The following is a 24,999-nucleotide window of genomic DNA, read 5'->3' on the forward strand; positions in this document are numbered from 1 at the left end:
TACACTAATTAAATGACGGTGTAAAATGAGGGATGGTGACAGCAAAGAAACAGGGTGGTGGCACTCTTGCAAAAGAGAAGCCAGTGGGAAACCATGCGCCAGTAGTGTTGAAAAAACATTAATGTTTGACAAGAAGTGGTCCTTATGGCTACTTTGTTCCGCTATGTCCAAAGGGCCATTTTATTTTTTGCACTGAATATTGAAATGGGAGAATGTTCAGCAAGGCTCTACTAAAAAAGAGAGAGAGGGAGAGAAAATCCGTCAGCGGGATGACAGATCTTTAGGCCCGAGCGATAAAACATACAGATCAGTAACGCCGCGCCAGAAGACTATATTGACTGTGGACCAAACTCATCAGAGGATTGATCAATCCGGCTGACTTGCATTAATTGTGAAAAGAGAAAGCGCTGGGCGATCAATGATAGGCAGGGAAAGTGCAGCCGTAATGATGCCCCGTCTAACTAATCCAGTAATGGAGAAACCCTGATGTATAGCATATTGGAATTCTACCATTTGGGGCGGCTGTCACAATAAAGTATATCCCGCAATTATGGGGAAAAATTGAGCCGGCAACAGTCAGGCCGGCCTAATCAGGCAATGCCACAATAGTTCTCCTGATTAAACACTAAATTAAGTGGCACTCCGGTGCTGCAACTCACTTGCGTTATGAAAAGGGAAAAGAAGGGAGTCCTTGAGTTTGCACAAGGAAAAAGGGGGGAAGCTCGCGCATATGTGTGGGTTTCCTAATCTGTGTAAATTAGGATGATTAAATGGGGCCAAGTTCTTTGCCCTTGCTCTGCAAATGGCTTTATTGCCCTCTGGTGCTACTCCTATCGCTGCTGAGATTTGCATGGCTGTGCCTTCCTCGGAGGAAAAAGGAGGGAGAAAAGAGGCCGTCCGTCCAAAGATATCAATCTTGAAAAGAGGGGCCAACCTCACGCTGGTATCAAACTGGAAGGTAGAATGAAAACCGTGGAAAGCTTGATAGAAGTTCCATTAAAATGTCCCCTGGGGATGCTGGGATCCAATTTTCTCTTGTTCCGAAATAATTCTTTTGTGGGCACCGTTCAGAGAAAGGAGATCTTTTCGCTGCTCAACCTGTCTTTGCCTCTAACAAGACTCTTCCCTTCCACATTAAGGACTCCTTCTTTGATGGAACGAATTTTGAACCAGCTGAGTTTCCCTTCTAGCCTCTCCTTACTTGTTCCTTCATTATCTCCATCTGAGGTTTCCTTGTGATTCAATTGACCAGCCATGACTTCACCCATTATGTTCCTCTTTGTGCTTTGGACATACATATATATGTCATTGGTTTGAGAGGATGTCAATACAAAATACAAGTCCTTTGTATATGGAAAGTCACACTACAGTTATTCCTCCGTATCCACAGATTCCTTATCCTCTTATTCAAGCATCTACAGCTTGAAAATATTTTAAAATATATTTTAAAAAATTCCAAAATGTAAACCTTGACTTTGTGATTTTATATAAGAGTCACCATTTTACTATATCACTGTATTTAATGGGCCTTGAACATCCTCAGATTTTGATATCCACAGGGGGACTTAGAACCAAACCCCAGTGGATACCAAAGGCCCACTGTACTGCTCTTTCTGCTTAAGCAGCCCAAATAACTCATGCAATATCGGCCCAATTGGTGAAATCACCATGCTTTCAGATCAACTTTTGCATGGTCTACAGAAGCAACACAAACTGGATTGTAAACCGCTTCGAATCCCATTTTAGGGGAAAGTGGGATATGAAAGCAATAAATAAATAAAGGCCCGGTACACAGTGGCCAAAAAGGGCAGTCTGCCAGCACCCTGGTTTGCTGTGCGAGGAAGCTACAGTGGACAAACTGCGCAGCTTCCTCTCGCAGCAAACAAACTGTGCAGCTTCCTCACAGCAAAAAGAACCCGCAAAAAGCGGGTTCTTTTTGCTGCACCATAATGATGCCGCAGGTCACCAATGGTGCACTTGCGATGTCACTAAACCTGGATAGGCGGCAATTCAAGTATTGAGGGGTCCTGCTATAGGGCCTTCTCATTGTGTCCCTCCCTTCCATGTCAAAATTAGAGATACAAAGAATATTTTCTATATTGCAGAAAATCAGAAAGAAGGACACCGAGATATGTGTGGTGTCTGAGCAGGGTTCACATCTCAGGGTACAATCCCAGGGTTCAAATCCCTGTTCAGCCATAAAAACCCACTGGGTGAACACACTCTCAGCCTCAGAGGAACATAAAGGCAAACCCACTCTGAACATGTCTTGACAAGTGAACCCTATGATAGGGTTGCCTTAGGGTTACCATAAGTTGGAAGTACCTTGAAGGCATGCAACAGGAGCAAGAATTTTGTACTGTTCTCATGCATGTGTGAAAATTGTTGATGTTTGTGCACTCTGTGCAAAAATGGCACCTTCTTCATAGGAACCCCATTTTCTGTGCAGCAAACCAGATTTTTATACAACCCCTCCCCCCAAAAGAGCACACACAAAACAACCCTTGCAGATTTTAAAGTTTTATGAGCCGCCCAAAAGACTTGGTTAATTGGACAGTAAGGAAATGCCATTAACGAAAACAAATCTTAATCCACTGTAAAGTTGGAATCCAGATTTCTTTTCTAATTGGAGGTCTGAGTAACACTAGGCTGAGAAAACAAGACAGTGATGTGGGTAAAGCGCATTGACACCTGGTTTTATTTTTTAAGCTGTTGACATTCCAGGGTACACTGTTTGTTCAGTTTTTAAGAAAAGAAATGATTTTGTTTCTCAGAAGGAATTTATTCCGCTGGACATCTTACATGACATTTCCAATAAGCCAGGGATCATATTTGTAGTCTTTCCATGTTAGACACAATATGGTCATTGGTTGCTGTCATTGTAGGGTCTCTCTTTCTCCCTCTCCTTTGAATGGTTAGAATGACAACAAAAAACACCCTGGAGATTCTGGTATCTTTTTATTAATTGTCACTTAAAGAAAATGAAAAGAAACCTTGATCTTGCACACCAATGCTACCCAGAGTGTGGTCTGTGGATCAGCACTGGTCCACAAGCCATTGGCTGCCAGTCCTTGGAAAGTTTCCAAGGAATAAATGAATAGCTGTTTGATAGGCTCAAATGTGGCACTGGTTCCTGGGACATTGTTGTTGTTATTAACTGCCTTCAAGTTGACTTTGACTCATGGTGACCCCGAACAGGAGACATCTCCAAGAACCTCTGTCCTCAATCTTTCTGTTCAGGTCCTATAGGCTTAGGGCCTACTTGAACATGAGTCAACAGTGCAACACGGCAGCTAAAAAGGCCAATGCAATTTTAGGCTGCATCAATAAAAGTATAGTGTCCAGATCAAGGGAAGGAATAGTGCCATTATATTCTGCTCTGGACACCTGGAATATTGTGTCCAGTTCTGGGCACCACAATTCAAAAAGGGCATTGAGAAACTGGAGTGTGTCCAAAGGAGGGCGACCAAAATGGTGAAGAGTCTGGAAACCATGTCCTATGAGGAATGACTTAGGGAGCTGGGGATGTTTAGCCTGGAGAAGAGAAGGTTAAGGGGTGATATGATAGCCCTGTTTAACTATTTGAAGGGATGTCATATTGAGGAGGGAGCTGACTTGTTTTCTGCTGCTCCAGAGAACAGGATCCAGAAGAATGGATGCAAGCTACAGCAAAAGAGATTCCAGCTCAACATTTGGAGGAACGTCCTGAGAGTAAGGGCTGTCTGACAGTGGCACACACTCCTTCCTCGCAGATTTTGGTGGAGTCTCCTTCCTTGGAGGTCTTTAAACAGAGGCTGGATGGCCATCTGTTGGGGATGCTTTGATTTGGATTTCCTGCATGGCAGAAGGGGGTTGGACTGGATGGCCCTTCTTGGGGTCTCTTCCAACTCTGTGATTCTATGATACTCCATCTAGTATATGGTCTACCTTTCTTTCTACTGCTCTACACCTTTCCTGCCATCATTGCCTTTTCAAATGAATCCCATACTTCTCATGAAGTATGGCAGCCTCATCTTAGTATCTTGGCTTCCAGGGAGAGTTTGGGCTAGATCTCTTCAAGGAGTCAATGGTTTGTCCTTATTTTGGCCATCTATGATATCCTCAGCAACACATTTTGAATGAGTTGTTTTTCTATAGCTTTCTTTGCTGTCCGGCTCTCGCATCTGTACATGGTGATGGGAAATCCTATGAAATACAACTATATAGAAATGCTATGGAACATTAGGAGGAAAAATTGTGGGTCCCCTCCACCAGCATGAGAAGGAATGAATGACAAGACAATGGATGTGATGGCTGCTTTACCTTGAGCCCATTGGCTTGGGATATATTAGTTGGATTTTGCTCAGAGAGTCATCCAGCATACCACCTTTCGTCAATCTGGTGACCCTCAGATGTTGCAATCCAACACAACTGGTTGTGAGTGGAGTGAGAGGACTCAATGGATGGTTAAGGGATGATTGTCAGCAAAATTAATTTCTGGCTGCATTAAATGAATCAATGAAAAGATGCTTATTTATTTTGAGCAATTTAACCCATGTCTTTTTGGATAAATCGATTCCGCAGAAGTGTGAACCGGATGCGGATCGGAATCAATTTAAATTTGCCCTTCGGCCGGCTGGAGCGGGTCCATTTTGAATCAATTCATTTGTCAATGTGAACCACAAGTGGGTGGTTTTTATTTGTCCACCTTTTATTTAGGGGTTATACTTGAGAAACAGAGCCATGATCTGACTATACCGGTTGCACTATGTCCCAAAAGCACAACCACATGTGCAAAAAGGATATTACACACATGCATCATGCCAGCTGGTCAAACTGCTTTTAAAAGGACCAAAGGAGGCCATGGAATGATGGCTTTCCTTTTGGTTCCATTTTGGAAAGCATCCCCTTCTCCCTATGGAATGGTAGGATTATAAGTAAAATGTGCAATGCCTTGTTACTAAGTGTAACAGTAAAATGAAAATGATGGCAAATAATCCAGATTTATGGTTCGTCCACTGCCTCTATGTCTGTCCACCTTCCTTGGTGGGAATATTTAAATCCAGAGCCAGCTAAAGTGAAATTTATGGCGAGGGAATAAAATCAATCTTGACCCAAATCTTAGCATGCAAAACACACACAATAAAATATAGCACACCGATGCTAATTCAGTGCTCTCCCTCCAGCGAACCAGTGGAATAGAGAGGGCTTTTTTTTAAAGAAGGGTATTTTATAGATGTCTACAAATTGTTGTTTTCATGAGGTCAAGGTATATTGTTGCTTCAAGTCAGGAAGTGTGTCAGACTTTCACACAGGCTGATATGTATACCTGACCTTGAGAAGCAAAGTTGTCTGATTTGTCTTCCTAACAATTTCCCAAAGGTTTGCAGGCCTGGAAGCCAACAAACTGGGTAGGTAATGCAAGGGGAGCTTTGGGCTGCATATTGTCTTTTAACATTTTTTTTAGGAAGGGTTGCATCTTTGCACATCTCCGCAGTATTCCAAGGGTGCATCTACACTATGGGAATAATATGGTTTGACACCACTTTAGGCGTTGTGGAGAAGGGAACCAACCTTGTGTAGTTGTTTTAGTGTTAGACTATGGCACTGGGGACCGGGGTTCAAATCCCCACTCAGCAATGGCACAAACAATAAACACAAAATAGTATTCTGTAACCCACTTTGATTCCTCAAGGAAAAGGAGGGCAATAAATTATTATTATTACTATTACTATTATTATTATTATTCTTTTGTAGTGGTAGGTTTTATTGTCAGGAAAACTGTGGAAGTTAATGTAGATAGAACATCAATATTGTAGAGTCAATATACAATATACAATAGTGATCAATATTGTATAGTGAAGTAACTCAGGCCCGAGCCATGTAGGGCTTTAAAGGTAATGACCAACACTTTGTCCTGCGCCCGGAAGGTAATCAGCAGCCAATGAAGAGATTTTAGTTCTGGTGTTATATGGTCAGACCTAGGTGTTTTGGTGACCAATCTGGCTGCCGCATTTTGAACCAATTGAAACTTCCGAACTTGGTACAGAGGTAGTCCCATGTAGAGCGCATTACAGAAATCTAAACAAGAGATTACCAGTGCGTGTACCACTGCTTCAAGGTCCTTTTGGTCCAGGTAGGGACGCAGTTGGCATATCAACCAAAGATGGTACCAAGCACTGCTGGCCGTCACATCTACTTGGGATGACAACGATAGAGACGGATCCAGGAGTACTCCCAAACTGCGTACTTCATCCTTTAGGGGGAGTGTGATCCCGTCCAGGACAGGTTGACAAATTTTCTTCCCCAGACTTGGGGTTCCTATCGCTAGTACCTCCGTTTTCTCTGGATTCAATTTGAGTTTGTTTTCTCTCATCCAGCCCATTACCGACTCTAGGAAGGCATCCAGAGGAGAGATGCCATCCTTAGTAATTGCAGCAATCAGAGACATAGAGAAATACATTTGGGTGTCATCAGCATACTGATAACACCCCGCCCCATGTCTCCGGATGATCTCACCCAGCGGCTTCATGTAAATGTTGAACAGCATTGGGGACAGAATCGTGCCTTTAGGGAAGCCTGACTTGAGCTCCCTCTTGGCTGAACAACTGTCCCCAAGCGACACCATCTGGAATCTGCCTGAGAAGTAGGACCAGAACCAGTGGAGTGCAGTGCCCCCAATTCCCAACTCTCCCAGGTGTTCCAGAAGGATACCGTGGTCAATGGTATCGAAGGCCGCTGAGATATTCAAGAGCACCAACAGGGTCACACTTCCCCTGTCAATGCCCAGACAGAGATTATCGACTAAGGCAACCATGGTGGTCTCAACTCCGTAACCTGTCCTAAATCCGGTTTGAAACGGATCTAGAAAATCCGTTTCTTCCAAGACTGCTTGTTGTATTGTTGTAATCCCACCTTGATCTGCAGGGAAAGGCGGGAAATATAAATAAAATTATTATTATTATTATTATTATTATTATTGTTGTTGTTGTTGTTGTTGTATTTATTTTGTAGCATGAAAGGATCCCGAGTATACTTTGCCAGTAAAATGCAGTGTTCATTCTGAATGTTCTGGGTTTTTAAATAAATAAATAAATAAATACATGGATTTCCACAAGTATATTTAGCTACGAATCTCATTATGGGTTTTAATAAACAAGACTTACCCATAAAATAAAATTATTACTTAATTTATGGCCGCCTTTCCGACTCTCACAGTGACTGGAATCCATCAGTCCCAATTCCTGACCCCGCGCTGAACTCCAACGTGTTGATCGCACGATTCCATCAATTTAAAATATTGCCATACTAAGACCCAACTTGCGCCAGTAATTAAGAAATACTACGTGGTGTTGATAGAATGCTATTTCAGCCCTGTGTGTGATTTATAAAATCATTCTTCTGAGTGCATTCCAGTGCACTGAAGCCTGATACTAAAAGCTCTTTTACCAATTATTATTCTGTTTGGGGAACATTAAAACATAATCTACCATGAATTCATAATCCATAGTTTCTCTCTTTAATAATACAGACAGTAATGAGACAGTTGTGTTGAAGTGTATGGGGAGGGAGTGATAGTTTGTGTGGAGGAAGAGAACATATTTTCCCCTCCTGGAAAGAAGAAATCACTCTAAATTCATATGAACAAGGGTGAGACTATACCCTATCTGCATCTATCTATCTATCTATCTATCTATCTATCTATCTATCTATCTATCATCTATCTATCTATCATCTATTTCCTATCTGCCTTTCTCTCTCTCTCCCCCATTTCTCTCCTATATACAACACAATATGGGCCCCATTCCCACTTACAGATAAATCGGTGTGCAATCCTGATTGATGGATTGATTCGACAGCGGAGCGTGGTTCCCGCTGCATTTGCCCTGATCTCAATTTTTTTCCTCCAAAATAACCCACTTGTGGTTCCTATTCACCAATGAATCGATTCAAAATGATTTGGTTCCAGTCAGCCGAGGGGGAAATTTGAATCGATTCCAATCCACTTGTGGTTCACACTTGTGCCGAACCGATTTATCGAAAAAGAATCGGAAAAAACAGCATCAAAAAGGTGCGGGTTAAATGGGTCTAGAGCATGCCCCCCTTGGAATCGTTTCAGGGATTTGGATGAAATGGGAACCAGGGTTGTTTGACCCGGTTCAGACCGACTCACGCTCCGATTTAAAAGGTAGTGGGAATGAGGCCATGATAGGGTGCTACCTGTCAATATATTTTATTACATTACAATGTGTGTATATGTGCGTTCCCACCAAAGTGGACAAATTGTGTTGCTTTATAGAGGCCCATAATTCCCCTCTAAGCAAGATCCTCCCATTTGTAGAGGGCATTTGTATAGGGGAACTTAGCAGGATTCTGGCTGGTATTGCTAGATAAGAAGATAAGCTAACTTGCTGGATTTCAAAGGAGAATAGTGTTTTCAGATCCGAGATCCATGTCTTCCTCCTTTGACCAACTATCTAAACCTCTGTTGGCCAAACCATTTGTCTGGGGAGGTTTGGCAAAGTTACATGTCCATATTTACTCAATGCTACTTTGTGTATTAGACTATAGGAAGAGTTAAAATAAGGCACAGTAGTGCCCCTAACTTGGATGTCCAAGACTAACACCATTTGGAAGATTCGGAACATATAATCCTCTACTTTTCTGAACCTTGCAATGGGTGGACCTCTATGAACACCCCAAATCCCCCCATAAGTCAGGAAATCCCCATTTATGTCCATGTTACCCCCATTTTCTCAAATTATGCCCCTTAAGTATGGCACTTTCCCAATGCACAACTGGCCATCGTGTCCAAACATAACTTTGTAGGGTACCCAAACGTTGATCCCAACACCTCCCCTCCTCATATATTCTCACACGTTTCTCCGGAATCTCTCTTCTTAACACTACATTTTAATAATAGCATGCTTAGGGTGAATAGAAGTGATTTATGGTACAATAACCGCAATACGCAGTGTAACAGGGTAAGCCAGGGTTAGTACTTGAATACTAAACAACACCATGCTTCAGGTTTCTGTACATGCTGTTGCATTTATATCACATTATTCCCACTGTGGCTGCTGGAGTGACTATTTATAGAGCTGGCTCTCCGACGGTTTCTTATGCTACTTCAAAGTACAAGTAAATTAAATAAACCACCGTGCAGCTATTGTTCTAGGTAAGCAAGGAGGGGGGGTATTTATTTGAATATTAAGCACAGATGAGAATTCTCCGGGGGGTTGCTTTGCAACATGTTCGCCAACCTTAATGTGCAGTGTTTTTACCATAGCAGGCTCTTTTGGAAAATACGACTCGCGGGAAGAGTTCCCTTTTGTTCCCCAACTTGCAAAGACTGCTGGGTTCTTGCAGGATGTGGTTCTTAGGCTTTAGACTCAGCAATGACTATATTATGTTTCAAAGCTCAAATTTAAGTGACCCATTTTCACTAAAAAAAAGAAAACCTGGATATCATTCTCAAAGCAACCCGAGACACTAAAGGATGGAAACATAAGCATCTAGTCAGTGAATTGCACAAACTCCATCATTACATTCCAAGGACAATATTACACTATACTATTATAGTGCAATTTTTCCACTTTCATTGCTAGGACTGCCTGCTGTGGGATCCTGAGATTAGTAGTTTAGAGACGTGCACTTAGAAATCTTAGAAAGATCACTGTGGAATGATCTTTTTGGGAAAGTCATATCTATCTGATGGTGGCAGAAGCAGAGTTGTGCATGTGGGAGCATTATACATGTGACAGTGCTTTAAAGTATGTTGTATGAGTGTGTATTTCCTCTCTGCACTGCCTTAGCACATTGCAGAAGTCCAATGGGATGCCACCCATGTGCATTAACCATTGATCCATATACGTGGATCGGTATAGGGGTTGTGCAACATTAACTCCACCGACAGATATGTTTGCTATGCTGTAGGATCTCAGCCAATTGTGGCATGTTTGGTTCTCTATGCTAGATCCTTCACTTGCTGGGGATGAGATGCAATGGCTCCCTTTCTCATTTTTTTCTTCTCTGATACATTGCTTAGCAGTGGGATGGATAGGCTTTTGGCAAGCCTTTGCATCCATTCTCCTGGCGGCAATCAAGTACAAAGATGCGCTCTGCAAGGCCATCTTCCATTTCTAATGCATCGTATTTGAACAAGCCGAAACACGGCAACCCAGGAGTTGTAAAAGAAAGAAAGAAATCCTTGGAAGGTAGCCGTCATTCTTTTAAAAGCTGGTTGATGAAGTCCTTCAAGGATTCTCCCAGCAAATAAACCCTTGACCTCACCCTTAAATGATGAGCATTTTTCCAAGTTCTCCCCGGTGTGAGAGACAGGGAGGCGCTGACCCTCGGATATACAATCGAGGCTGACATGTGATGAGATGAAGGAGACGAGAGATTGCAAGAGCGGTTCGGCGTATTTGGTTCCATCTAGACACAACAAGGATCACTTAAGGTTAAGAAGTGAAAGTACTCCAAGATTTGCTGGGCCCACTCAGAGTTCATCCCTCAAGTCCTCTCGGCCATAAATTAAATATGTTATGGCTTTCAGTTCCATTGGTTTATCTAGGCGGATTTACATATTACAAATACATTATTTATATTTTCCACTAAGTGCTGGGAGGTTGCAAAGGTCTCTTTTAAGCTCGCACATTTAGCAAATGAAAGAAGGAGAGAGAGAAAGAGAGAGACTTGCTGGTGGGTTGAGTGTTTGGTAAGAGCGCCTCGATGTTCTCGCCAATCAAGTGTCGTGCAAAAATGACCAAAGTTTATTTCTGGGCTACGGTTTATAAATAATAAATATGAAACACATTTTCTTAATGCTCCACTTTTATTATCATTCAAATAAAAAAAATAAGGATGCCAACAATGCAGATGTCCACAGCACAGTGCAAGTTTTGCATGGAGATGCCCCCAGCTTCATACTCTCTCATCTTCATTGGAAAGGATTTCAAGCTTCAAGAGCTGCCTGAAACACCCTCCAAAAAACATTCCTGGTTGGAATCTATAGGCATATGCAACTTGGGCCTTGTCGGCACAAGGCAAAAGTCCCATTCCATACACACTCCATTCTGGCATTGTCCTATTTGGACAACACATGGTCCAAACCCTGTTTCTGGTGCAGGCAGTCTGGATGAATCTGTTCCACGCCAAAACCAGACATAACAACATTAAAACAGAGTAAAAAAAGTGTTTCCAGTGAGTAGAACAAGACATGACTCAAAAGGTAAGTTAGGAGTTGGGAAAGTTTGGATGCATGCTTCATTTAGGAGGCCCTATAGGTTGTTGTTGTTGTTGTTGTTGTTGACTGGGGCAAATCATACTCTCTCAGCCTCAGAAGAAGGCAATGTCAACCCTCCTGTGAAAGAATCTTGCCAAGAAATAGGTTTTTTGAGGGTTTTTTGGGCTCTGTGGCCATGTTCTGGAAGAGTTTATTACTGACGTTTCGCCAGCATTTGTGCCTGGCATCTTCAGAGTTTTTCCTTCCTGCTGTGTGTGTGTGTGTGTGTGTGTGTGTGTGTGTATACACACACACACACACACACACACACACACATATATATATATATACCCAACTCTCTTCCATGCCAGCATTCTCTGAAAATGCCAGCCACAGATGGTGAAACGTCGGGAAGAAACTCTTGGAGAACGTGGCCACAGAGCCCGAACCCCCCCCCCCAAAAAAAAAAAAAAACTATGGATGCTGGCTGTGAAAGCCTTCAACCTCACCCTTGCCAAGAAAATTCCATGATAGGCTCACCTTAGGGTCCCCATAAGTCATGAATAGAATGTAGGCACACAACAACAACAACCACAACAACAACAACAAAAACAACAACACTGACTTTTAGGTAAACACGTTTTTTCCCCCTGATGGGCCAACTGATTGAGAAGCTGCTGAGAAGCTTGAAGGAACCCTTTAGGTCTCTATAGTGTAATCCATAAATAAATGTGTAGGACTAGAAATCAGCCGGCAAAACCTCTGTTCTTGACTGATAACCTTGAGCGTTTGTTACCCAGAGAGCTCCGATAGATTAAAACACCTTTCTGGGGGCCAGGTCATCTTTTTGTGTATGTACATCTTTTTGAAGCCAGATATTATTGTTTACTGTATGGACAAGTTGGTCAGTGGGAACTCTACTGCGGTGACAGGTAATCCATAATTTCCCCTCTCCTCTTCACCCCGCACACCCTTCCATTTGAACTGGAACATTTTTGATCTCCTCCCATCTCCCTTGGACTGCGATGTCTCACTTGTCTGCCTCTTCTTTGTAAATGCTTTAGATGCATCCCTGCATTTCTATTCCCAACCCTGGGCTTGGTTTCGTTTGAAGGGTAGCTTGGAAAAAATTGCATTTAAAGTAGCCTGTACTTAGAAAGATTGCCGCTATTTGGTGGCTTTATTAACCATTTTATTTTCCTTTTTCTTTAAAAAGAAATCTAATTAAATCACGGATTTTAAATGAAGTTATGTTAATATTTTTAAAGGTAGAAAACATCCCCCTATATCTCAATCTGATATTTATGCAATTATTTAGTAATTATGCAATGTCAATATTAGTTTTCCAAGCAGCCTTGATTAAAAGTAGGGTTGGAGAGCTTTAAAACACACACAAACACACATACACATATATCTATCTTTCTTCTGTTTTCTCTGCAGCAAAGAGGCTGATAAAGGCTGCATTTACACTGCAGATATAATGCATTGTGACACTGCTTTAACTGCCATATGAAATTGTGAGATACATAGCTTTGTGAGCTATTTGTCCTTCTCCGTCCGAGAGCTCCGGTGCCACAACAAACTGCAAGCCGCCTTGATCTTAAAGGAGATTAATAAATTATTATTATTATTATTATTATTATTATTATTATTATTACAAATCCCAGGATTCCATAAAATGGAGCCATGGCGCTTAACCAGTGTCAAACTGGATTGTTTCTGCAACCAAAGAGATGCAAGTCCGACATACATTGCAGAAATAATCCCATCTGAGACCATTTTAAATGACCTGGTGCAGTGTTAGGGAATCCTGGAAACTGTAGTTTATTGTAGCACCAAATCTGTCTGACAAAGAGGGCCAAACATCTCATAAAACTACAGTTCCCAGAATTTCTTAGCATTGAGCCAGAGCAGTTAAAGCGGTCTCAAACTGGGTGATTTCTGCAGTGTGTTTTAGATTGCAAAAAAGCAACAGTAAATGGTCATGCCATGAAGCAAAGTGAATCCTGAAGATGTCAGGTTCGGCTTCAACCATTTGCGGTGTCAGGTCAGCTCCAGCTTCTGATGACCTTGGGGTTATATTAGCAAGATTTATTCAGAGGAGATTACATACTCTCTTCATCTATGGTTGTGAGAGTGTGGCTTTCCCAAAGTTAGCCAATTGGTTTCCATTCATTTGAACCCTGAGTTCTAATCCAACACTCAAACCACAATACTACCCTGGCTCCATGTCCGTGGGACTTTAGGGCTTGCAAAACAAATGTTGGGGTTCTAAATTAAGCCTGTAGCTACACTTTCCCAAGCCCTAACTTAGCTTTATGACTCACTGGAAGCACCTGGGTTGTTTCCCCTTGTTTTTCAGTTACATTTGCCCTGTGATCATCATGAGAAAAGATGCTGTTAAAGGAACAGACTATGGCCTGGTACAGACCTCCCAAAAAGGGAGGCCTGCCGCAGCCTTTTTCCCCCCGCAGGGAAGCCACAGCCACCAAACCGCACGGCTTCCCTGTGGAGAAAAAAGAACCTACGAAAAGCGGGATCTTTTTGTGCCATGCCAGTTACGCCTGATTTCTCACTGCCAATGGCGCACTCGTGGCGTAACTGGTGTGGTGTGACGTGTGGACACTATGTGTCCATCACGTCACAATGGCAGTGCCCGTATACATGGGGCGCTACCATTGTTACGGCGCCACGCCGTACTAGGGTTAGGGACTGTGCAATTGCTGCACGGTCCCTTAACCCTACTACACTGCCAGCATGGCACATTTGGCCCATCTGGACCAGGCCTATGAAACTTTCATTGGGTCAGGACAACAGGTAGGTTTAAAGGTGTTTTGAATTGTTTCGAATTTATTCTGCACTGCAGAGGAAGGAACGAGCAAAACCACCTCTGAGTCTTCCTCCCCTAAGAAAACCCTATGATGCCTTTAAGTGGAGTGAATCAATTGTCTGAGAGTCTGGGGTCTCCCCATTACTTCTGCGCTCAGAAAACCCATATTCTGGGTTCCTCAAGAAGATCTACATTTTCCATCTCAACATCGTATTTCCGCCACGACTTTGCCGTTGCTTGACTTCTTGCTATCCTCATAGAAGTAGCAGGCAGCTTGTCAGCATTGGTTGGAAACCTTAACCTGAAAATGTCATTTAAACTCCTCTTTTAAATGTTTCCTTCTAGATCTCAAGACAACAGATGAATTGTGAAAGGGGGCAGCTAAGGGTAAGTGTAATGATATACACCATTCCTCTTTGTCAACTTGTAAGGTTTTTGTTCCCTTGTGGTGTTACAAAATGATTCACGTCGAATGAATTGTGGTGTTTGTTTTGTTTAGTTGAGGGTAGGATGTGTGTATTCCCAGTTGTGTAACATCCATGGCATTGATCAGAGGCCACTGGTTGCACTTATTGTAGGCATGGTAGTGTTGTTTTTCTTTATACCAAACAGTGAGAACATTGAGTAGATTGTTATGGCATGTATGGAAACGAAACATATGTGTTGTGATGAAAATGTGGCCCCTTGAATGAATGGTGGGTTCAAGGAGGCACTGGTTTCTTTGTGTTGTGAATCAGGTGTCTTACTGAGCAGTTATTTTTCTTTTTGAAATAGAGGATCTTACAATGAAAGGCAGCTTGTAATTCTGTGTGGTTGACAGGAGAGTTCAGAAGTTCCTTTCCATTATCGGTTGAGAGGTGCAATGCTCGCCCCATTTCGCTGAAAAATTTCAGCGGAGGAAACCAGGAAAGTATAGGGATGGATGAACGTTTCATTTCAGCGCTCACCTTTTGGTCGGAAATTACCCAACTTTGCCAAAGTTTATTCCTCTAATGGGATAGAAAGAACTTTTGAGGTTTTTTGGGGGAAATAATAATAACGTGGGAGCAAACAATACTGGAAGAGTCATCCATCCAAGTTGAGGGTGTGGAGCATTAGCTTTCAAAAGTCTGGCGTCAATGCTCAGTAAAATGGAAGGGAATAGAAAAAGAGGAAGACGATGTAGTGGACAGATTGACTCAATAAAGAAGCTGCTGAGCTAAGACTGGAAGAATTTGGCAGGACTGTTGATGGCTTGGAGCTCTTGGTGGTCTGTAAATTCATAAGGTTGCCATAAGTTGAAGATGACTTGACAGCAAATGACAACAACGACGACATTATCAGTGTCCCCTGTCCATGGTTCTGAATTTGGTTTGTCAGCTGTTTTGTTTTGTTTTGTTTTCTTCTCAAGTTCCACATCCTTCACAGTCATGTAGTAGACAGATGCCATGTTGTCCTCACCATGGCTGGAACATCTGCATCTATTCAGCTCCTCTGTTCTGATGAGTGAGGATTTTCTTGAGTACAGTCTTAAGGATCTACTGAAAATCCATATATTTCTCTAACAATGGGATGGGAAGAACATGAATTTGTTCAAATGCGGGGAAAGAGAAATGAATGGATTGGACACCCTTTCTATAGTCTTTCCTTTTTTCCTCCTCATATATGTGTTCATGTCATTGTTTTTCTTAGAAATAACATTGGTTTGCATGCTTCTTTGGTTATGTGCTGTGCCTTCAACATGCAGTTATGCTCTTAGGTTGGCTAATGAACTTTAACAATTGTGTGATAATAAGAATAATATTTAATGGAACTTGGGAACATTGGGTTTTCAATGATATTTCCATCAAAGGGGCTTTATTCCTTCTCGTTGAGCAATGGTGGTGATAGTGGTGATGACCATGGTGGCCACGATCTCTATTTATACCTCTCTTTTTCTTAAAACTGGGATTCGTGGTGATTTCCAAATTAAAACACAATGGCCGGAATCTCCTGTGGGGAACTTACATCTTCTCAAGTGGACTTACGTCATTGGGAATCAGAACTGGACAGGTCTATAATGTCCATATCCAGTAAAACGTTGTTGTCCCTCCATATTCACTAGGGTTAGAGGCACAAGACCCCCGTGAATATGGGAAAACCGCAAATAACAGAAACACCATATTTTTACCTGAGAGGATGGCTTTCTAGGAATCTTTAGGTCCTCCAGTGCAACTCTGTGGTCAGCCTCCAACAGACACTGACCATAGAACTGCGCTGGAGGAGCTACAAAGGCCTAGTAGAGTAGTATTCTCTCTAGGAATCTCTAGGTCTTTCAGTGCAACTTTTAGTTAAAGTTGACCATAGAGTTGCACTGGAAGACCTAGAGATTCCTATAGAGAACATCTTAATGAAATCTGTGACTAATCAAATCCGCAAATATCAAAGCTGCAAATATGGAGGGATGAGTTATTATGTAGGGACCTATGGATAACAGGACTGGTGAACACCAAGGCCAAGGCACATCAGTCCCACTATGCATTGGGACACCATTTTGAGAGTGTTGACATCCATCAGTAGAAACCTATGCACATTGGGACACTCTGGATTTCTGTTGTTGTTACCTTCAAGAGACCCCACCAGCCAAGAGACTGACCCAATTGGAAAGCATGGGCAGGCTGCCACAAGGTTGTTTTGTGGTATCTAGCCCATCTGTTTAGGTCCTGAGTCTCATGATGAAAGTGCGAACTCTCATACAGCTTGTGGGGGAATCCTTCACAGAAAGTTGTGTTGTATTTACTCTCTTGACCCAAATTTCACCAACTGCAGGATTTTTTTTTTCTTTCACGCCCGTTGTTAACACTCTTGGGGGATTTTCTTCCTCTTGCTAAGTCTTTCCCTTTCATCTGTGCCCAGAGATTTCTTCCGACCATTTTCCTTTGTGCATGAAATTCTGTTCTGATCCAGCCGATCCCTAGATCTTCTTTATTTCCCCTCACACATCCTGAGATGGGTTGCAATTGCTGTATCTCTCACCTGGGATGTCATGTTGTTGTCTTCCCTTGCCTTCTGGTTTTACGGAGAGTCCCATGCAATGGAGTTGAAAACCTCATTCTTCAGCCTATGGAAAATCCCTCTAAAACACAGAGCTTGTCTCATATTGTGTGTGTGGAGTCGAGGGGGGCGTTGGGGAGAAAAAGCCCTGTTCTATTTCATTTCGTATTGTGACTGAGGGGGGAAAGAAAGGAAGCTTTGAAACATGAATCATACCCGCTTATTTAAGGTTGTGAAGCAGCTTAGGATCACAGCCTTAGGTAGAAATAAGCTGTAATTCATAAAGCTATAAAAAGCACAGTGACAGCTCCAGGAGCCTCTTTTCTGCTTGCCATGGCTGAGACTTTTTAACCAGAAGTCTTGGTTTTATTACAGCTTTCACATTCTTGGTTCAATCGATAAAATACAAAGCATCCCATACGGAGGCAGACTTCAATGAACAAAGACTGGCACAAAGATGCTCATTCTTACCAAATATTTTTAATGCCCATCCAGCCCATATTTTTTCTTCCTCGTCCTCTTTCTAGCTGGCAGGTTTTATTTTGGGCACCCTTGACATCGGGAGGATGGCAGAGGCTGGGGATACAAAGACTTTCAGTATAGTCTTGCAGCAGCATGCAAAATGGAATTGAGCTTGAGCTGGGAGATATGGCACTCTGCTCTAGCCAATACTACTGTTTCCATATATACCTACCTAAAAAAGGCAAGGTTAACACCTGTCTATTGACACTGTTGACATTGGTCCAAAACACACTGCAGAAATAATCCAATCTGAGACTTTAACTGCCTTGACTCAGTGCTAGGGAATTGGCACCAGAGCTCTGACAGAGAAGGCTACGTGTCTCACAAAACTACAGTTCCCAGAATCCCCTAGCATTGAGCCAGGGCAGTTAAAGCGGACTCAGACTGGGTTATTTCTGCAGTGTGTTTTGGACCAATGTCTCCAGGGTCCATTGGATCCATTGTGCATTAGGACACTGGCAAGGGACTTGTGATGTGCATGTTGTAGAGTCTGATAAACATGAGGACACACTTGTTGGTGTCCTGCTATGCGTCTTTGCAATTCACTGGCAGGCTTTTAAGTATGTCTACATAAATTGATGTACACATAAATTCACATACCATAGACTGTGACAGAGGATTCTAGCCATCATTTATAGCTGTAGGGTTTAAAATGTTTTGAAATGGTGCTGGTTGCTTTGTTTCATATCCGCAGGGGATCTTCTGCATGCATTGTGTTTTAATTCGTAAAGGGCCTTGAGCCCCGGTTTGTGGGCAAGGGCTGGGGGGGAAGTAAATTTTACAACCACCGCAATGATTCCAGAATTTAGGGTGAGGCTGAGGAGTTTTCTGGGGAGTGCATTTCACACCAATGTGTGCATGTGTGTTGGAGCAAAAGTCCTTCAATGCCACGCTGGAGACAGGCGTCAACATGAATTTGGAGAGCCACCAAGCAGAACGATAGGAACGCTGCCACATTCTGGGCTTTAAAACTGCAGGATTAGCACTTTCTCATCTGTGCTGAGAAAAAGATGATGAAGGGAAATGCCTCTCAGTTTCAACTCTCCCTTTATCCCTTGATTTTTATTTTTTTATTTTTATTTTTTTTGGTTCCCTTCTTCCGGTAACACAGGCTTGCAGTTATATTTAAAGCAAGGAGGATTTACTCAGCAATATCTTGGCACGCATATGCTAATTTCATCTCCCTCCCCCCCCAACCTTCCCTAACATAAAATAACCATTCCTAAAATAATCTTTTAAAAATATTTTCCTTGCCAATCCATCCTCTTAGCTGCCACCGTGAATAAATGGCAGCAGAACTGGCAATCTTGAACATTAGCATAGCAAACAAAGGCAGGCATTGGCAGTTTTGCTCAGAGGGTCAGAACCGTCATATTAAACCTGATCACATTTGGGTTCATTTGTCAGTTTTGGAAGAGTAAGGAGTCAATTGGACTGACATTTTAATACAAGAGCCCTCAGCTCACCTTTTGCTCAAGGGCAGCTAGCCACTGGAAATCTCTTCATTCCCGAATGAAGCAAAAACAAATGCACACATTTTAAAAATGGCCCACAGCAATATGAACAGTCAGTGGGACAATGCATACAAACTATGCATGCCAGTCTTTACAGAAAGCAAAAGTACTGTATATTGTTCTCTATTGGAAACTTGATTTAACTACCACTTTAACTACCATAGGTCCATTCAGGAATTTGCAGTTTTGCATGGCCACTAAAGCAGCTCCGTACCCCTTCCTAAACTACAAATCCTAAGATTTAGGCTGCAACTGTGGTAGTAAATGTGGAACCATAGGGCTATAATGGCTGTGAGTTGGGTATATATATAGCAGTAAGGAAAAACTCTGGACCAGAAAAACACATCTACTCTGTTCACTAACCTTCCTGCTACACACACACACACCTCTCTTCCATGCCAGCATTCTCTGAAGATGCCAGCCACAATTTTGGCGAAATGTCAGGAATAAACTCTTCTTGAACATGGCCACATAGCCTGAAAAACCCACAGAAAACATGGGTGATCTGCTTGCAGTGGGAGGAAATACAGAGCAGCTCATATTAATGTTTTTTAGTATTTCTTTGTTTGATTATCCATTGGTAGTCTACATATTTGGCTTTCCTTGTCCCGTATTCACGAATACACCGCCAAAGCTGCGATCTTGCAATAGCTGCTGTTGATAACCCCATAACTGGTTCACAGTTGCATCCCTTTGCGTAGAACTGAATGGAAAGATTTAGACAAACTAATTCCGGTACCCACTTTCCTCGTTGTTTAGACTGGAGGTGCAGAACTATAGAAATCCCTTCCTCCCCAAAACACAAACACAAATCAAGTCTTTGTGGGACATACCCACACCTTTTTCTCCCAAATTGAAAGTGAGCACTTAAAAATAACTCTTTGGCAGTGAAAAATACTGTATGGAGAGTATACTGTGTGTGGATCTTTTTGAATTTTACCCTTTCATGGCTTCACAAGAAAGAAGGTCGAGGGAGTCTGGAGCGGTTGGAGGCCCCACAAATGGATCCGAACCATGGACCATGTTGACCCCATCAAAAAGGACCATTGTTGTCTTGTAAATATACACACACACAACAATGGATGCCAGCCGGGCTTGCATTTGTAAGGCAAGGGAGCCTGCCTATTGTTGGGATTTTATAGACGTCCATATTCCTAGGAAGTACAAGAAAAGAATGAAGGAAGGCTTCATCATTCAACCTTTCCTTCTTGCATCTGCTGTATTGTCAAGATGGAGGAATGCAGTGGAGGGGAAGAAAAGTTTGTTGCTCTCAAGTTACTTTGTGGATACATCTTCAGCACAGCGCATGGCAGCCAACCAGTTTGCTAAGCGCGAATTGGCATCAGGCAAGCCCATTAAAAACAAAAGGTGTGGAAATAACAACCTCAAGGAGTTGGCAATGAAAACTCCCCAGGTCCCTGTGCATCATCCTTAACATCTTTACTCTCATTCACTGGGTTAGGAGAGCTCCCCTGGCATGTGATTGAAAGACAGCTCAGGCTTTAGAAACTCGGGTTTCTCCGTGGGAAACAACAGATAAAAACAAAATACTTGTTAGGTCAAGAAAACAAGCCAAAGCCGGAGAACGGCCCTGCCTTTCGATGGAGACACTAATGATGTCCCACTGAAGAGTATTGGCGGCATGTTCTTTGTGAGGACTTGATGGAATGAATGGGACTTCTGCGCATACCGTGCTTGGCTTGAAACTCCAGACAAATTTGCTGGAGATGTTTGAGCATTCCCCTCCAGACCCCTGCAAATAAATCCTAACATTTTTGCCAGGGTAAAAACAATCTTCTTTGGTTAGAACAATCATAGGCAGCGGTTTCAACATGAAGAAGAGAAAGTGTGTCTACAAATGATACATGCGCAATCTATGGGATTCAGATTGCAGTGGACAGGAATACATGTGTGCCTCCGCACACAGCGGACCCACAATGAGCAAATTTCTACAGTACTGTCTCTCCTCTTCTTCTTGCAGCAATGTTGTCATTTTAGGGTGCCAACAAGTCAGTCATGTTCTCCTCTGAGCTACTATACGTTCACACACTTGCCCACCTACACACACCAGAGATGGTTTAGACTATAGGTCTCTTCAGATTTACCCAGCATAGGCAATAGTTAGTTTTGAGGAGTCGTAATCCAGAGACTCTGGGTGGGCATTGTGTTGTGCTAGCCATGGAGTAAGCCAGAAGGGGGTTGAGATGAACCTCATTTCCCACGTTTCATTCCTAGCTGACATTCAACCTCTGAAGGCTATTGAGTGTGTTCATGGAGCTGTGCTGTTAATATACACATTCACGCAAACTACACTGCGTCCTAGCGTTGGTGCCAACTAGAGTTGTTTAAGGGATCTTGTCACACAGTCGAGACTAACAGAGCAAAAAATGTTTTAGCATAAGCTTTTGTAGACTTGGTCTGCTTGCATCTGACGGAGTACACCAAGTCTACAAACGCTTATGTTGCAACGTCTTTTGCTCCGTTAGTCTCCAAGGTGCTACAAGATCCTTTTGCATACAGATAATGCAGGCTGGCATAGTAGTTTGGGTGTGGGACTATGGCTCTTGAAATCACAGTTTGATTCCACACTTGGTCATGCAATCCACTGGTTGACCTTGGGCAAGTCACATGCTCTCAGCCTCAGAGGATGGCAATGGCAAACTTCTGAACAAATCTTCCCAAGCAAACGTCGTTACTGAGAAGAGACTTTAAAGTACACAGCAACAACAAATTGCAGGTTAACATGGCTTTGTCTCTGAATTTTACCCCAAGAGTTGTTGTTATTGTGTGTGTTTTTACGTCATTTTCAACTTATGACAACCATAAGACAACCCTATCATGGGATTTACTTTGCAAGTTTTGTTCAGAGGAGGTTTGCCTTTGCCTTCCTCTGAAGATGAGATAGTGTGACTTGCCCAAGGCTACCCACTCGTTTTCCATGGCCAAAAGGGGGCTTTGAAACATGGTCTCCAGAGCCCCAGTCCAACACTCAAACCATCACCTCATTCATGGCTCTCTTAGAGTAGACCCATTGAATAATCTGGATTTATCCATGCGTTGATTCACAATTTAGCAATCAATTTAACCAGTCTGCTCTTCTTAGGAACAACCAGGAATGTTCAGGACATTATTTTAGTTATGATTGAGCAGGGTTTATTTATTTATTTGTTCATTTATTGGCCATAATTTCGGCACAAAAATAATCTCTGTTCAGGACAAACATCTTTTCCATTTGTACAAGTCTCACTGGGTTGAAAACACAGTTAATCATAAATGCCACCTTGGATCCCATTTAGTGAAGAAGGTGGGAATTAGGAGCAATAACTAAATAATAAATGAATGAATGAATGAATGAATGAATGAATGAACTCTTCTCCTTGCATCTCCCAGTTTTCTGAGTCCAGAATCCTTCCTCCATTTTCCCTCCGCTTCCCAAGCACTGCAAAAAGAAGGTAAAACTGGAAAGTAATTATATAGGTTTGAATCGATTAACACAGACAAAAACGGAGCTGACATGAGATGCCCAGGCTGTTCATGAGCCAGTGAGCAGCAATGGGGTTCGATGGCTGTTTCAAAGCTTGGGAAACATCAATTCTGCTTCAAGTGCTCTTTTGGACTTGGCTGGACGTGTCTTCAAAGGGAGCAACAGACACCCGTTCAAAATAAATGAAGCCATTTGCAGTATTTCAGGCCTGACCTCTGCGCCAGATCCTACAATGGCCCCGTATTCAAATGGACACAAAAGCAACTAAATGAATCTTTTCAAGGCGACCCAGTGGGGAAATCTGCAAAGAAAAGGGCAGTCAATGCTCTAGCTTTTTTTTTAATGCTCTTCTTTTCTGCAGTTCCCTCTTTGGAAACAAAACAAAACGGAGGTACTCTGCATGCTTTGTTTCCCTCTCTAGTGTTTAACCATGACCTGACTCCTTTTGGTAGTCCCTACTGAAGTACTGGTTTGAGCATTGGACTACAACTTTGCAGGCCAGGGTTCGAATCCTGGCTCAGCGGTGAAACCCATTGTCTGAGCAAGTCACACTCTCTGAGCCTTAGAAGAAGGCAATGGCAAACCTCTCTGAAGGAGCTTCTGAACGACTGCCGTCTCCATTCTGATCAGTATTTGAACCAAAGTATGGGAACTTGGACTACCGCATATACTCGACTATAAGTCGACCTCATGTATAAATCAAGGGTCAGTGCTTCCAGAACAAATTCCACTTGTTTCTTTGACCAGGGGATGGTTCCCTTTTTAAAAAATGAGAGTTAAAATACAGTACCTACATTGACCCATGGAAAAGTTGACTCAGATTTTTTTGGGGTCAATTTTTTTACCTAAATTTCTAGACTTATACATGAGTATAAACAGTATTTAATTTTTCTCTTTATCTAGGCTGAATTCTTGTGCCCCTTCCATAGTCATTATTTTTGTATCCTTAATGTTTAGCATTAAGCCTACCTTAGCGCTTTCCTCCTTGAATTTCATCAGTAATAATTCCAGGTCTTTTTTGGTTTCTGCTAGTAATATTATGTCATCTGCATATATTAGATGGTTAATGTTCCTTGTGCAGGAGATAGTTATTAGTATTCAACCCGGATAATCATGGAAACATGCAGTGGTACAGTTCTACCATGAAATGGCACAGTGCAAGCAAAAAGACAGTGTGCTTCAGTTATTAGATCTAGTTATTAGACCATATATACTCGACTATAAGTCGACTTCATCTATAAGACGGGGGTAATTTTTGGGAGCAAAATTATGGGTTTTGATATGACCCATGGATAAGTCGAGGGTAAAACTTAGGGGCATCTAACTAAGGGTGCAAAGGATGAAGCAAAGGAAAACAATGCCAAAGGACTTACCAAATTCCAGCAGATATAACTATTTGTGTGAATACTAAAGGCTGGATGAATGAGAAAATAGAGGGGGTTCACTGTTTCCAGGACAGATTATACTCTTGCCTTTCACCAGGGGATGATTCCTCCTTTTAAATTAGAGTTAAGATACAGTACTTACATTGAGCCATGGATAAGTTGATTCAGGTTTTTGGGGTCAATTATTTGACCGAAATTTCTAGACTTATACATGAGTATATACAGCACGAGTATTTGGACATTTCTCCATCTAAAACCATGTTTCATGATGACAGAAGGAAAGGACTGAGCTCCTTACCCACTTTTTTCTGGAAATGGGTGTTATCAACTGAGAATGCCATTTGACATGTTTCTGGGAATAAGATGGAAAAAAAAGAATTGATTGGAGTAATCAATTTCATAATGAACAGAATTTCAAATACAGAAATAATTAGTTGACGGAGCCCTGGGGCACAGTTCAGAGAGGTTTTATACGCTGTCTATGGAGTCTCTCTGCTCCAAGAAGAGGGAAATTTTGATGTGGAAATGATTTATGTGCTCTAACTGTGCACATTCTTTTATCGTATTAATAACATCTTTAACCGCTCTTCGAAAACTTCTGGAGCCTCGCGCACACTCCTGAGGCGCACAGAAATCAGATTCGCCAAGGCGCTCTTGGAAAATTTATTTTCGGTTTTAACAACTGGAATCTAATTCCTTCTAATGCAATGTTTGAAAATGTGTTATTATCTAAGTTAATATACAGTAATCTAATACCCGGTGCGGCAAACACATTGAGCTGAAGCATCGTTATTAAAAGTGAGCAGGTTGGCCTCTCAAGGCTGATTTCAAAGGGCCTTATGCTTTTTCCCTGTTGGGTGGTAGCTGCGTTACAGACATTGTATATAATCCACCAAGAGTATGGAACAGGTAAGAGTACTATCGCACAATGACAGGCAGTAGTAGCTCTTTTATCCAGTCCTTCATGTCAGTGTATCACAGCTTCATCATTTGTGGAGGTCGTCTTGATACCTGTCCTTCAATCATGAGGACATGGACATGGACAA

At 42.2% G+C, this 24,999-nt stretch overlaps 1 protein-coding gene across 9 annotated transcripts in view; it reads left to right on the forward strand.

The window, feature by feature from the left end:
- RBFOX1 (RNA binding fox-1 homolog 1) overlaps nucleotides 1–24,999 on the forward strand; it is a 1,300,148-nt gene that overhangs the window by 831,139 nt on the left and 444,010 nt on the right. For all 9 annotated transcript variants that reach the window (XR_016282484.1, XM_089540301.1, XM_089540299.1 and 6 more), the window contains exon 6: nucleotides 14,382–14,423. Coding sequence is in view for 8 of the 9 variants with exons in the window: in XM_089540301.1 (XP_089396427.1) it covers nucleotides 14,382–14,423 (42 nt within the window). In the remaining variant the exon portion in view is untranslated. The remainder of the gene's footprint in view (nucleotides 1–14,381; nucleotides 14,424–24,999) is intronic.

Source organism: Sceloporus occidentalis, unplaced genomic scaffold (genome assembly GCF_023333645.1).
Source record: "Sceloporus occidentalis isolate IW3139 unplaced genomic scaffold, rSceOcc1.0.p SCAF_10, whole genome shotgun sequence".
Lineage (NCBI taxonomy): Eukaryota > Metazoa > Chordata > Lepidosauria > Squamata > Phrynosomatidae > Sceloporus > Sceloporus occidentalis.